The sequence below is a fragment of the Malaclemys terrapin genome, chromosome 8 (genome assembly GCF_027887155.1).
Source record: "Malaclemys terrapin pileata isolate rMalTer1 chromosome 8, rMalTer1.hap1, whole genome shotgun sequence".
In the NCBI taxonomy this organism is placed as follows: Eukaryota; Metazoa; Chordata; order Testudines; family Emydidae; genus Malaclemys; species Malaclemys terrapin.
The window spans coordinates 47,826,280-47,840,347 of NC_071512.1; the positions used below are offsets into that span (position 1 = coordinate 47,826,280).

At 47.4% G+C, this 14,068-nt stretch overlaps 1 protein-coding gene across 3 annotated transcripts in view; it reads left to right on the top strand.

Moving 5' to 3' along the window:
- Positions 1–14,068, top strand: part of KIFAP3 (kinesin associated protein 3) — a 153,010-nt gene that overhangs the window by 101,451 nt on the left and 37,491 nt on the right. For all 3 annotated transcript variants that reach the window (XM_054038175.1, XM_054038174.1, XM_054038173.1), the window contains exon 19: positions 875–974. In XM_054038175.1, the coding sequence (XP_053894150.1) occupies positions 875–974 (100 nt within the window). The remainder of the gene's footprint in view (positions 1–874; positions 975–14,068) is intronic.

Sequence of the window (14,068 nt, forward strand, 5' to 3'; positions counted from 1 at the left end):
TGTCTAACTTGGTGGCTGTGAATGGCTGTATTGCCAAGTGGCATTTCTGTGATGGAACTGTCACCATTCATCATAGACTTGTCTGACATGTTTCTCATTTGGGGATTTTGACACATTGATGGTGTAACTGAGAGTAAATCTTAGCCCATAATTTCCTGCTCTCTTCTATAAACCAGGTAAGGCTGTGATTCCTTTAAGGAGTCCTAGTGACTTTATAAACACATGCAACTACTTTTGCCAGTGGTGAATGTAAAAGGAACAAAGAGAAATTATTGTTAGCTAAGGAACTGTCCATTTCCTAGAGTTCCCCAGGAGCCTGTCATATGAAAATTATTTTTTATTTAGGCTAGTCTTATGAAGCATTAAACTACTGGGAAGATGGGGAAAATCATGTCATGAACTTGCCTCCATGAACAGCCTCAACAAGAGGGTGGGGAAGGGTAATGGTAGAGGAATCAAGCCATAGGTTGTCCCGCCATTTTTATTCCACTGACCTGGAAGTTGGTGTTTGGCTCTTTATTTACTTCTTCTCTGGTCCCACTGCTGTGATGGAATGGGCAGGATTGGACCTTCTACATCTTTTCCAGTCCTACTGGCAAAGATGTGAGGGATACAGCTCTGAGCTGTGGCCCATCACAGGAGCTGTGAATTGGGCTGTGAATGGTGAAGTCTGCTTCAGGCCCTGGCGAGTTTCTTGTCTTATTGAGCCAGGAGCTGGCCTTGTTTGTTGCTGCTTGTCATTGATTCCTAAACTGACACAGATTGCTGATTGGAGTGTGCCTGGGATAAAGCAGCACTCGCTGTGTGGCCTGCTTTTCTGGCACCCCCAACATGCCACTGTCTCTCAACCTCTACATTTCTCGTCTCTTCATAGATGGCATGATAGCCCCCGATGGAGCAGTGAGTCCAGATTTCTTCAGTGATTATCATCTCCAAAATGGAGACTTAGTCGGGCAACATCCCTTCTCCAGCAGGTAAAGCTCTCTTTTTGGAAAGAATTTATGTAATCAGAAAATTACTCATTCAGGTTTCTTTTTAATGCTTGATTTACATTTTTTCAACTTGAGTAACTTTTTTACCGTTCCAAAACACAAGCTTTAATAGGGTTACATTTTAAAAGCATACTTAGGGGAATGATTTACATCAAGAAAGCAGGTTTATGGAAATCATAGATCAAAACTTCATGGTGTTTTGTCACACTGGAGGATCCAGTTTGCCTTTTGAATTATACATTTATTTTAACACATTAATGTACGCATAGTATTTCCTGATAGCTTTCCAAAGGCAATAAAAATGGAATAGAAAACTAGAGCACACAACTCATTACATGTTATGACAATTATTCAAACACTATTCAGGCATCATTGTTTGGAAATGTCTAAGGAGACGTTAGGGGATTTGATTAACTAGCAGAATTGTTTCCAGTATTCTTAAGCTGTTAAAAATAAGTTTCTCAGCTGTCAGGATTGTTTCCTGATTTTACTCAATCTTCCCAGCTAACACTCAGTTTGATTACTGATGTCATACGCTTTGAAAATCTTGTGGATGGGGTGAAAGATGTCTGCCTTTTGGCTCGACTAGTAGATTCCTGGAGCTATTGGAGACATTTGTTTAAATTGCCCTTCTATTCTGACCTTTTCTCCTATGTCATCTTAGCAAGCTGTTCCAATTTGGATCTCTTGACTGACTTTGCTCACAAGGTTAAATAAGAAAACTCTCATTTCAGAGAAGATGATCCTTCCTTGTCCTTCATGGCATCTGTAGGAAAGGCTTTATTTTATGTGACATGTATGCCAAATTATGACAGATAGGCATATGTGACAGTGCGCTCCAATAGAAGAATATACTTCATACGCTGTATGATAATCCTGTGGAATTCCCTTCTACAAGAAGTTATTGAGACATGCTTCCACCCTTTTTTGACTTTTATTTTTTTTCCCCCAATAATAACTAATAACTTTAGTAGCTTTATGTAAAGTCTGAACAAATCCCAACATGTAGGGCAGTGGTGTAATCTGTTTTGGGTAATTCTGTGATTACTACCTAAAATCATCTGTTGAGAAACAGTTAAGTTGGACTACGTAATTGCTCTCCTTTCCCAAGGAGAGCCTCTTAGAAAGCATGTGGGTTTTTTCCCCTTTATACACCTTGCTATCTGAAACCTAACCTGCATAGCTTTTTGACACTGAACTCCAGTTCAGTGCTAGCCTCTTCTGCTTCCTTGCAGCTTGACTGGGGGAGGGATTCTCACCACAGAAATGTCAGCAAGCCCAGCACACACAATGGTTGACAATTGAATGACTTCCCAAGCTTGGCTTTGCTAAGACTGTTTTGCAAAATCTTTCTTACGTAGTGATGACTTCTTTACTATATATTTTTTAAAAGTGAAAGCACTTGTGATAGACTGTTGTGATTTATTTATTTATTTTAAAATGTATATGTCTATTAAAGCCCATGTGTGATGGAGAAACTGAAGAAAAAGGAAGCCAGGTGCAACCCTTGGAGTCTTAGGGTATGTCTATACCACAATCAGGGGGCATGATTGCATGCAGCACATGTAGGCATACCTGACTTGCTTTAATATGGCTAGCTTGGGTACCTGTTGCAGTGAAGCTGTAGTACCATGGACCAGCCCACCTGGAATCCTGGGTAATTGGGCAGCTAGCCTGCGCAGAAGCACATGCTGCTGCTGCTGCTTCACTGCTGTGACACCCAAGCTAGCTCGATTAAAGCTAGCTTGGATGTGCTACACGAGTTGAAATCACATCTCTGATTGGAGGTTAGACGTACTCAGGGAGTGTGGTTCACAGCCATTCTCAACTTTAATATGGAGGTATGGCCCTTGGAGATGACAGGGTGCAATTATCGATCTTGAACATCTGGGATCTAGATGGTATGTCAGAGGGAGACAAAGATTGCTCTCTTTAAATATATCAGAGGGATAAATATAAGGGAGGGAGAGGAATTATTCCAGCTTAGTACTAATGTGGACACGAGAACAAATGGATATAAACTGGCCGTGGGGAAGTTCAGGCTTGAAATTAGACGAAGGTTTCTGACCGTCAGAGGGGTGAAATATTGGAACGGCCTTCCGAGGGAAACGGTGGGGGCGAGGGACCTGTCTGGTTTTAAGATTAAGTTAGATAAGTTTATGGAGGGAATGGTTTAATGGTAAAACATATTAGCCAAGGAATACCAAGCAATGGCAGGTAAATAGTATAATGGCTAACAGGGGTCAGGCTGGAGACTCTTGCCTACATGCTCGGGGTCTTACTGATCGCCATATTTGGGGTCGGGAAGGAATTTTCCTCCAGGGTAGATTGGCTGAGGCCCTGGAGGTTTTTCGCCTTCCTCCGCAGCAAGGGGCAGGGATCGCTAGCAGGAGGGTTCTCTGCCAATTGAAGTCACTAAAACACAGGATTTGGGGACTTCAACAGCAGAGTTAAGGGAACGGGTAGGGATGGTTTTGTGGCCTGCAGCATGCAGGGGGTCAGACCAGATGATCATAATGGTCCCTTCTGACCTTAAAGTCTATGAGTAATTCCCAATGGCTGCATGCTCCTATTAAAGATGAATATGGCTGCGGTCTACTTTGTTTTTGGGAAACTAGGAATAGCCCCATCAATATCCTGTCACTTTGCCAATGAAGCCCTTGGTTGAGGAAAGTTTGAGCATCCTTGAGCTACATTAGATTGCTTAAGCTGGGGTTTCAACCTTCTGTCAAAGATGTACGTTTTTAAGGCTTTGAATCTGGTCTCCTTCCAGCTAAAAGGAATGGTAAAATACATAAAATATATTTTAAAAATAAAAAATATTTGTAGAACGTCCTTGTTCGTAACCACAACGCATTAAAGTCCGGGGACCCATTTAAATGAAAAAAATAAATACAACTTCCAAAACTTGGTAACAGCCCTTTGTGCAGGGCGCAGGCAAATACATTCTGATTTCCAATTAGAATTCTCTTTCTGGGAGTGCTTTACAATATGATTGTCCCTGGAATTATCCGCCATATAGGGAGACAACCTAATTGGAAACAGCATGTACTGTTACAAATGTTCTGTCCCATTTACAATAAGGAGGGTCAGAATTGTTTGCTAGCATAGACACAGGCAGTTGGACAGAGAATCCTAGTTTTCAGACGTGTCATTATCGTTTTGAACTTCTTGGCACCAGGAGCCAGGATTTCCTGATGCTTAGAGCTAATGTAAAATGCATTAGTGCTCCGAGGCATGAGCAACAGAATTGCCAGTCCCATGAGTTTGGAGATTTCAGCCTCCCCAAATTTTAACTGGTATTGGAAGGTAAAGCCATATTTGCTATAGAGCCTAATTAAAAATAATAGCAGCTAGTCAGGGTTCTTTTCATGTATTATATAGTGTACATTTCATCCATACCATAACATAATTCTGTAGTATTTTTATGCTTGCATTTTAAAGCTAACAAGAACCTTATGTTAAGAATTTTTTTTTTTTTTTTTTTTGGATACCAGTTCCAGCTTTTAATAAACCAGAGTTTCTTGTTATAAAAATGGTTCATTTTTCTACTAATTATTGGATAGTTTTCATAAACTAGTTTAGCAAATAGGATGTGAATATTGTAACGGTCCAACTTTTCTTTTTTTTAAATCGTGTTTAGTTGCTAGGAGAAGGAATGGCCAGCTGCTGAAATGATACATATTTCCATGTGCTTTGAGTCTGTTTGCATGAAATATATTTTTATTTGTTGTATTTTCTGACTGGTTTAGATGTTCTAGAATGAATAGGAAGAGTTCAGTTCACTTGATGATGGGGGGTGCTGAGGGAAGGGTCCAGATCTATCAAAATTGAGACCATCCTGTGAAATCTGAGGCAAGTGACAACATTAAGCTGAAACTGAGTCAGTACCACTTGGCTGTGAAGAATCCACATTTTCCTTCTCCTTTCTATAGTAATATCACGGAGACTCTTAAAATTCTACATGTCCTCTTACCATGAGGCTGTTATTTCCTACAATTACAGCATTCTGTACAAAAGTGTAAAGGACATAGACAAAGTCCTTGCCTCAACGAATTTGTAATCTATATAAACCATACAAATCAGATACAAAGGGTTCATTTTTCCATGATTTTGCACCTCTAAGGAGCGCTTACATGCATGATAACAGGCCCAATTGGTATAGGTGCCCATGGTGTAATTGCAAAGGAAGGCCCTACCAGGGCTTAAGTGAGTTGTGGTAGCCAACAGTTACACCTGGCCCAAGGGATTTGGTGGCGGCATGGCCAAAGAAATGGGCCCACCATGAAATGTTCAAAGGGGCACAGCTGGGCTCAAGTTGCCACCTCTGCACCAAAAGTTTCCAGCATAAACTGTATCTGATAACTGCAGAAGGTGACCCAACCTACACCGGCTGCGCTGTATCAAATCATTAGACCAGCCTTGTTACAGAGCGCAACCAGAGGCAAAGCAGCATTCATCTGACAACAGTTTGAGGCTGTAGCACACTCCAGCTGAGGGTCAAGGGTGGCCTCTGCCTCTGGAGTATCAATAAATTTTCATCAGTACTGTATGAGAAAACACAAGAGGAAACTTGTAAGTCAAAGTAGGGCCCAATGCTGCAGCCACACAGGATGAGCGCAGCCAAACAAATAGCCACTATAAAACAAGTGACGTCCTCTCAGTACTCAACTACCGTGGTCTGGGCTCTGTTACGGGAGACACTGGGGCTGCAGACCTACAGCTGCTGAGATTCACTTATTCAAATAGGTCAGTTATTGAGCCAAGAGCTTCACTGGAATCCAAACTGGATTAGATACTTATAGACAACCTGGCCCGTGTGCCCTAAGGCATGTCTCATTCTAATGTAAATCCAAGAAATAAATATTAATAGGGACAGCCACAGATCCATTAGATTGGATGAAAAATGTTAAGGGCATAAACTGTCATGGGGTTTCTTGTACTTTCTTCTAAAGCATCTGATACTGACCACTGTCACAGACAGGAATACTGGGCTAGATAGATCAATTCCTATGTCAGAGTATAAAACTCTTTGAAGGGATGCTGTAAATGCTCATACACTAAAATTGGATCACCACCTCCGCTGTATTTTGGTTTGGTCATCTGCTGCCCTCTCTGTCTGTCTCCATCCAGAAGCTTTGGCAAGCAGAACCTTTGTCAATTTCAGTGCCTGTCAGGTTGGAGGAGACAGTGTCAGGACAGCACAGCATCTATTCACTTGTGTCACCATTGTAAAGGAACTCTCACTCCACATTAACATGTGGCAGGTCACCCAGCTAAGAAGTTGGCATCTTAGCAATGTGACAGCCCTGATTATAGGGACCCAATACATTTTGGAAGAGCAGCCTAGAACTAAAGATGGTGCATTTCAGGTAAGTTAGTTTGAGAGCTTGATATCCGGTTGAAAGACCTGTGTTTTCATAGTCATTGAGGTCAAGGCTAGAAGAGACCACCAGATCATCTGACCTGCATACCACAGGCCATTAGCACCACCCAGCCACCCCCACACCAAGCCAACAACCAGAATTGAATCTAAGGCCAGGTCTACACTACCGAGGTAAATCGATCTAAGCTATGCTACTCCAGTTACGGGAACACTTATCGCAGTGTCGACCAGGAGATGGTCTGCCAATGACTTAACTTATACTACTTCCTTGAGTGATTGCTCCTATGTATTCCACAGTAGGTGTGTATGCTCGCCACGTGCACCGGTGCCAGAAGTTTTTCTCTTAGCAGTACCTGTACTGGGGGAGCATCGCTGCGACCCCTGGAATGGCGCCTGTATCTCGTGCTATAAGGGGAGCTATGGGCTCCCCCCACCCTCAGTTCCTTCTTGCCGCCAGTGAAGGTAGTCGGAACTTTCGTGCTCCAGCTCTGCTGCAGCTCTTCTTCTCGACCTTAGTGGTACCGTTGTACATTGTTCTTCAGTCGTTAGAACAGGCTCGGGGCATGCCCCAGGCTTCAAGTCGTGTGACTCCGGTCACTACTCTATGCCCAGGAGCGACCCTCACGCTGCCTGTCTTCGCTGCCTGGGTGAGACTCACATAACCAACAGTTGCAAGATCTGTAGGTCGTTCAAGCCAAGAACCAAGAAGGAGAGAGACTTCAGACTTCGAGCTCTACTGATGAAGTCGGCATTGACTCTGACGCCAGTGCGCAGATCGGACTCGGCACCGGCCGCTGCGCCATCGGTACATAGCGAGGCCCCTTCGACCAGTCGGCGCCGTTCTCCCTCCAAAAAGCAAGGGAAGGGCTTGGCCTCGCAACAACGCCATGATAATGACAAGGGGGAGGCTGGTCCTGCGCTGGGCAGCCCTCAATCCCCCCCGGGCTCTAAGGCTCCGACTTGTGTGGAGCAGAGCAGCCCGGTACCGTCGACCCAGGCATCCCCACCAGTACGGATGCCGTCAACACCAGAGGCGGTGCAGGCTGCGAAGAACATTATGACCCTGCCTGTCCCGAGCTCACAATCGGGTTCGGGCCCTAGGTTGTGGGGCAAGCCCCCTTTGGGTGCCCACCAGACCTCTCCAAGCAGCCACAGTTCCCACTCCGAAGATTGATTCCCCGCAGCGCGCGCTCTTCAGACAGCTCCTGGCCACCCTCGATGCTGGCCAGACCGGCAGGGCTGCTGTCGGGATGGGAGTCGCGGGGACCCTCCACACCCCCGCCAGCGAGCGGAGGCACCGAGGGAGGCACCGTGAACACTCATCTGCTAGATACGAGTACCGGGGCCACTCTCGATGGGACAAACGTCACTGCTCCCGTTCCAGCTCCCGGTCGTCGAGGCATCACGCCGGAGACTCCCCTTGGAGTCAAGGCACCGGGCTTCGCATCGCCGCCATGCCTACCGAAGCTGTTCGTCGCGTGGGTACAGTTCGTCATTGACGAGATCCCGATCCCGAGGGAGATGACACCACAGAAGCCGCTCCTACCGTTCCCACGGCACCGAGCGTTCTTCGGCAACCTCAGCCTCGGCATGCATCCACCCATCCTCGGCACGTGCCGTCCCGCTGGAGCACATGTTGCCATCCCGTGTTCAGCTGAACCAATGGCAAAGGACTCCATGGCAAGGACCGTGGTGCCAGTGGGCACCGTGGCCATTGGTGCCAGCCCAAGCAGAGGCCCGCTCGGTCGCCGGAGCATCCTGGGCTCCATCGGCCTCCTCCGGACGCCCACAAGACAAGTCGCTGGGCCACGAGTCGGCAGATGTGCACCGGGACTCTGACCTCGGTATCGATGCCCCTGCACCAACTGAGGTACCCGGCTCTGAACGGGCCATCTCCCCGGTACCGGACGACACCATAGCAGCGCCTCCGCCTTCGGTCCCGCAGGAGGACTTCAAGATGCACCAGGACCTGCTAAAGCGGGTGGCTTCCAGCCTACAGCTGCAGGCCAAGGAGGTGGAGGGTCCATCCAATTCCCTCTTTAACGTCCTGTCTCCCTCGGCACCGAGTCGCATGGTCCTGCCTCTGCACCAGGGTAGTGACAACATTTCAAACTCCCTGTGGCAACCCCCCGCCTCCTTGGCCCCAATCTCGAAATAGGCCGAGAGGAAATACTTTGTGCTGGCGAAAGACCATGAATACCTGTATTCATACCCGCCACCCAACTCGTTCATTGTGGAATCGGTAAACCACAGAGAGCGTCAGGGCCAGCCCACGCCCACCCCAAAAAATAAAGACGCCAGGAGACTGGACTCCTTTGGCAGAAAATTGTATTCGTTGGCCAGCTTCGCGTAGCCAACCACCAGGCCCTACTGAGCAGGTACTACTTCAACCTGTGGGAGTCCCTGCCTAAATTTGGCCCCTCCTCCCAGACCGGGACAGAAAGGACTTCAAGGCCCTGGTGGAAGAGGGATCGGCGGCGGCAAAAGCAGTCCTGCAAGTGACATCCGATGCGGCAGACATGGCGGCCCGCTCGATGCCTTCCGCGATCACCATGCGCAGGGCGTCGTGGCTCTTGTTGTCTGGGCTGTCGACGGAGGCACAATTGCTGATGCAGGACCTCCCGTTCGATGGCAAGGCGCTCTTTGCAGACCAGATGGACGTCAGGCTGCATGGGATGAAGGATTCCCGCACCACCTTGCAGACCTTGGGCCTCTATGTTCCTCCGGCTAAGGACAAGGCCAAATCTGTTCTGGCGGCTCAACCTGCGAGGAGCAGATATGGGCCCCCATAGCCTGGACCCTCTAAGGGCAAGAGGCAGGGAAAGAAGCAGTTTTGACTATTGGCAGGGGGGCACCAGGCCGGTTGCCAGGGAGACTCCCCGATTAATAAAGTTTGTGTTCTGCAACCGATTGTCTGCCTTCCTCAGGGCGTGGTCCCACATTACTTCGGAGACCATGAGTCCTCAGTACCATCTCCAAGGGCTACATGTTGCAGTTCACCTCACCCCCGCCAAATCACCCGCCATCCCCGATGGCCCCGGGGGACCCGGACCATATCCGCCTCCTATGTCAGGAGGTGGACTGGTTGCTCCACCTAGAGGCGGTGGAAAGGGCACCAGTTCAGTTCCAGGGCAAAGGTTCTACTCCCGATACTTCCTGATCCCGAAGGTGAAAGGGGGTCTCAAGCCCATTCTGGACCTGCACGACCTGAACAGGTTTCTAACCCGTTCCAAGTTCCGCATGGTGTCCCTGGCCTCTATTATCCCCTCCCTGGACCCAGGGGACTAGTACGCGGCCCTGGATCTCCAGGACACGTACTTTCATGTCCATATTTTCGATTCATGGTGGAGATGGATCACTACCAATTCACGTTCCTCCCCTTTGGCCTATCCACGGCTCCCAGGGTTTTCACAAAATGTATGTCTGTGGTGGCGGCCTACCTCAGGCGGGAGGGCGTACAAATCTTCCCTCCCCTTACCTCAAGGGGGAGTCGCGTTTCGAAGTGGAGTCCCACATAGAGCTGCTCCTCTTGACATGCGCCGATCTAGGCCTGGTCATGAACGAGATCAAATCGACATTAGGGCCCGTTCAGCATATAGAGTTCATTGGGTCCCTGCTGGACTCCTCCAGGGCCACAGCCTCTCTTCCCCTGGACAGGTTCGAGACCCTAAGGGATCTCATCCCCACAAACTCAGGGAATGTGGTCGGCCCCGGACGTGCTCCTTCACATAAACGTCAAGGAGCTCAGGGTGGTTCGGTTGGCGTGCGTGGTATTCCTCACGCACCTCTACGGCAAGGTGCTCAGAGTCCTCATGGACAACACTGCCACCATGTACTATATCAACAGGCAAGGTGGGACTCGCTCCCTTGCCCTCTGCCGGGAAGCCCTGAACCTATGACAGGCTAGGTTCTCGTTAGAGAGAGTCAAGGGAGATTATGCCAGGCTGGGGAAGACTCTCAAGGAGATAGAGGCTCAGGTTATCTTTAGTGGGATTCTGCCTGTTCCGAGGGAAGGGCAGCAAAGGGCTGATAGGATTTTGAGGATAAATAGTTGGCTAAGGGAGTGGTGCTATAAGGAGGGCTTTGGGATGTATGGCCACTGGGAGGCTTTCGGGGACAGACACCTGTTCTCGCGGGATGGGCTTCACCTGAGTAGGGAAGGAAATAGACTTCTGGGAGGGAGGCTGGCTCATCTTATCAAAAGAGCTTTAAACTAGGAAGTTTGGGGAGATGGTTGGGAGATGCACAGTTAATCTCCACGCCAGTTTCCGGTATTGGAAAGCTGAGTGTAATAAGAGGAGACATAGCCGGGGAGATGAGATTGGACATAGGAGGGACAGGGGGGACGAACACAAAGAGGCCCGCAACATACAGTACTAGTAATGGGAGACAGGCTAAACGACATACATTAGGCTGTTTGTACACCAATGCGAGAAGCCTAGGTAATAAAATGGAGGAATTGGAGCTCTTGGTCCGAGAATTGAAACCGGATATCGTAGGAATAACTGAAACGTGGTGGAATGGCAGTCACGACTGGAACGCAGGTATGGAGGGGTATGCGCTGTTTAGGAAAGACCGGGATAAAGGTAAAGGTGGGGGGGTGGCATTGTATGTCAATAGTGAAATAAGCTGTAAAGAAATAATAGTGGATGGAATAGATAATACAGAGTCCGTCTGGGCGATACTCAAGCTGGGTAAAAGTACTACTAGAGCCTCTCCGGGGATAGTGCTTGGGGTGTGCTATAGACCGCCGGGATCGACCCAGGATATGGATAAGGAATTGTTTAATGTATTAAGGGAGGTAAATACTAATAGAAACTGTGTAATTATGGGGGACTTTAACTTCCCGGATATAGACTGGGGAACAAACACTAGTAGCAATAATAGGGCTCAGATGTTCCTAGATGTGCTTGCGGATCAATTCCTTTATCAAGTGGTAGCTGAGCCGACGAGGGGGGAGGCCATTTTAGATTTGATTCTGGTAAGTAGTGAGGACCTTGTTGAGGAAGTGGTAGTGGGGGACAACTTGGACTCCAGTGATCATGAGCTAATTCGCTTTAAACTAAATGGAAAGAGTACCAGAATTAAGTCAAAGACTAGGGTTTATAATTTTAAAAAGGCCAATTTTAACAAATTAAGGGGACTGGTTAGGGAAGTGGATTGGGCAAACGTATTAAGGGACCTAAAGGCAGAAGAAGCCTGGGATTACTTTAAGTTAAAGATGCAAGAGCTGTCAGAGGCCTGTATCCCCAAAAAGGGAAAAAGATTACTAAGCAAGAGACTTAGACCGAGCTGGATGAGCGACCGGCTGAAAGGGGCGATTAGGAAAAAACAGAAAGCGTACAAAGAATGGAAGAGGGGAGGGATCAGTAAGGAAACTTACCTTAGCGAAGTCAGAGAATGTAGAGATAGAGTGAGAAAGACCAAAGGCCAGGAAGAGTTGGACTTAGCGAGGGGAATTAAAAGTAATAGTAAGAGGTTTTACAGCCATATAAATAGGAAGAAAGCAAAGAAAGAAGAAGTGGGACCGCTGAAGACTATAGCCGGAGAGGAGATTAAAGATAATCTAGGCATGGCACAATATCTCAATGAATATTTTGCATCGGTGTTTAATGAGGCCAATGAAGGTATTAGGGATACTAGCACCGTTACAGAGGGGCATACGGGATGGGGGATTACCGCATCTGAGGTAGAAACAAAACTAGAACGCCTTAATGGGACTAAGTCGGGTGGACCGGACGATCTTCATCCGAGAATATTGAAGGAATTGGCGCGGGAAATAGCAGGCCCATTAGCGACTATATTTAATGAATCTGTAAACTCGGGGGTAGTCCCGTTAGACTGGAGAATAGCCAATGTGGTTCCTATTTTCAAGAAAGGGAAAAAAAGTGACCCGGGTAACTATAGGCCTGTTAGTTTAACATCAGTAGTGTGCAAGGTGCTGGAGAAGATTCTGAAAGAGAAACTAGTTGAGGACCTTGAAGTTAATGGCAAATGCGATAAATTACAGCATGGTTTTACGAAGGGCAGATCGTGCCAAACGAATCTGATCTCCTTCTTTGAGAAAGTAACGGACTTATTAGATAAGGGAAATGCGGTGGACCTAATATACCTGGATTTCAGTAAAGCGTTTGATACAGTACCCCATGAGGAACTATTGGTTAAAATGAAAAACATGGGGATCGATATGAAAATCCAGAGGTGGATAGGGAATTGGTTAATGGGGAGAATGCAGCGGGTCGTATTAAAGGGTGAATTGTCGGGTTGGAGGGAGGTTACTAGTGGAGTGCCTCAAGGTTCGGTTTTGGGACCCATCTTATTTAATCTATTTATAACTGACCTCGGGACCGATTGCAAGAGTGGGCTGATAAAGTTTGCGGATGATACGAAGGTGGGAGGAGTTGCAAACTCGGAGGAGGATAGGGATACTCTGCAGGGAGACTTGAATGAGCTTGTGAATTGGAGTATCAGAAATAGGATGAAATTTAATAGTAAAAAGTGTAAGGTGATGCACTTGGGGACGAATAATAACAATTTTAGTTACAAGATGGGGACGCATTGGTTAGAAGTAACGGAAGAGGAGAAGGACCTAGGGGTCCTTGTGGACCGCAGGATGACTATGAGTCGGCAATGTGACGTGGCGGTGAAAAAAGCCAATGCGGTCTTGGGATGTATTAGGCGAGGTATATCTAGTAGAGATAGGGAGGTCCTGCTTCCGTTGTATAAGGCGCTGGTGAGACCTCATTTGGAGTACTGTGTGCAGTTCTGGTCTCCCATGTTTAAAAAAGATGAACTCAAACTGGAACGGGTGCAGAGAAGGGCGACTAAGATGATCAGAGGAATGGAAAACCTGTCGTATGAAAAGAGATTAGAGGAGCTTGGGTTGTTTAGTCTGACAAAGCGAAGGCTGAGGGGGGATATGATTGCTATGTTTAAATATATCAGAGGGGTTAATACAAGGGAGGGAGAGGAATTATTCCAGTTTAGTACTAATGTGGACACGAGAACGAATGGATACAAACTGGCCGGGGGGAAGTTTAGGCTTGAAATTAGACGAAGGTTTCTGACCATCAGAGGGGTGAAATATTGGAACGGCCTTCCGAGGGAAACGGTGGGGGCGACGGACCTGTCTGGTTTTAAGATTAAGTTGGATGAGTTTATGGAGGGAATGGATTAATGATAAAACATAGTAGCCAAGGAAAACCAAGCAATGGTACATGAACAGCATAATGGCCAACAAGGGTCAGGCTAGAGACTCTTGCCTATATGCTCGGGGTATTACTGATCGCCATATTTGGGGTCGGGAAGGAATTTTCCTCCAGGGTAGATTGGCTGAGCCTCTGGAGGTTTTTCGCCTTCCTCCGCAGCATGGGGCAGGGATCACTAGCAGGAGGGTCTCAGCCGATTGAAGTCACTAAAACACAGGATTGGGGACTTCAACGGTAGAGTCCAGGGAAGGGTCTTGCGGCCTGCAGCATGCAGGGGGTCAGACCAGATGATCATAATGGTCCCTTCTGACCTTAATGTCTATGAGTCTATGAGTCTATGGGAGTTCTGTATAGCCCACGATATCTCCCTGAGGGCAGCTCACCTCCCGGGCGTCTGCAATACGCAAGCAGACCACCTCAGCAGGGTTTTCTCCCCCCCAGTATGAGTGGTCGCTCCACTCAGAGGTTGCTCACCGGCTCTT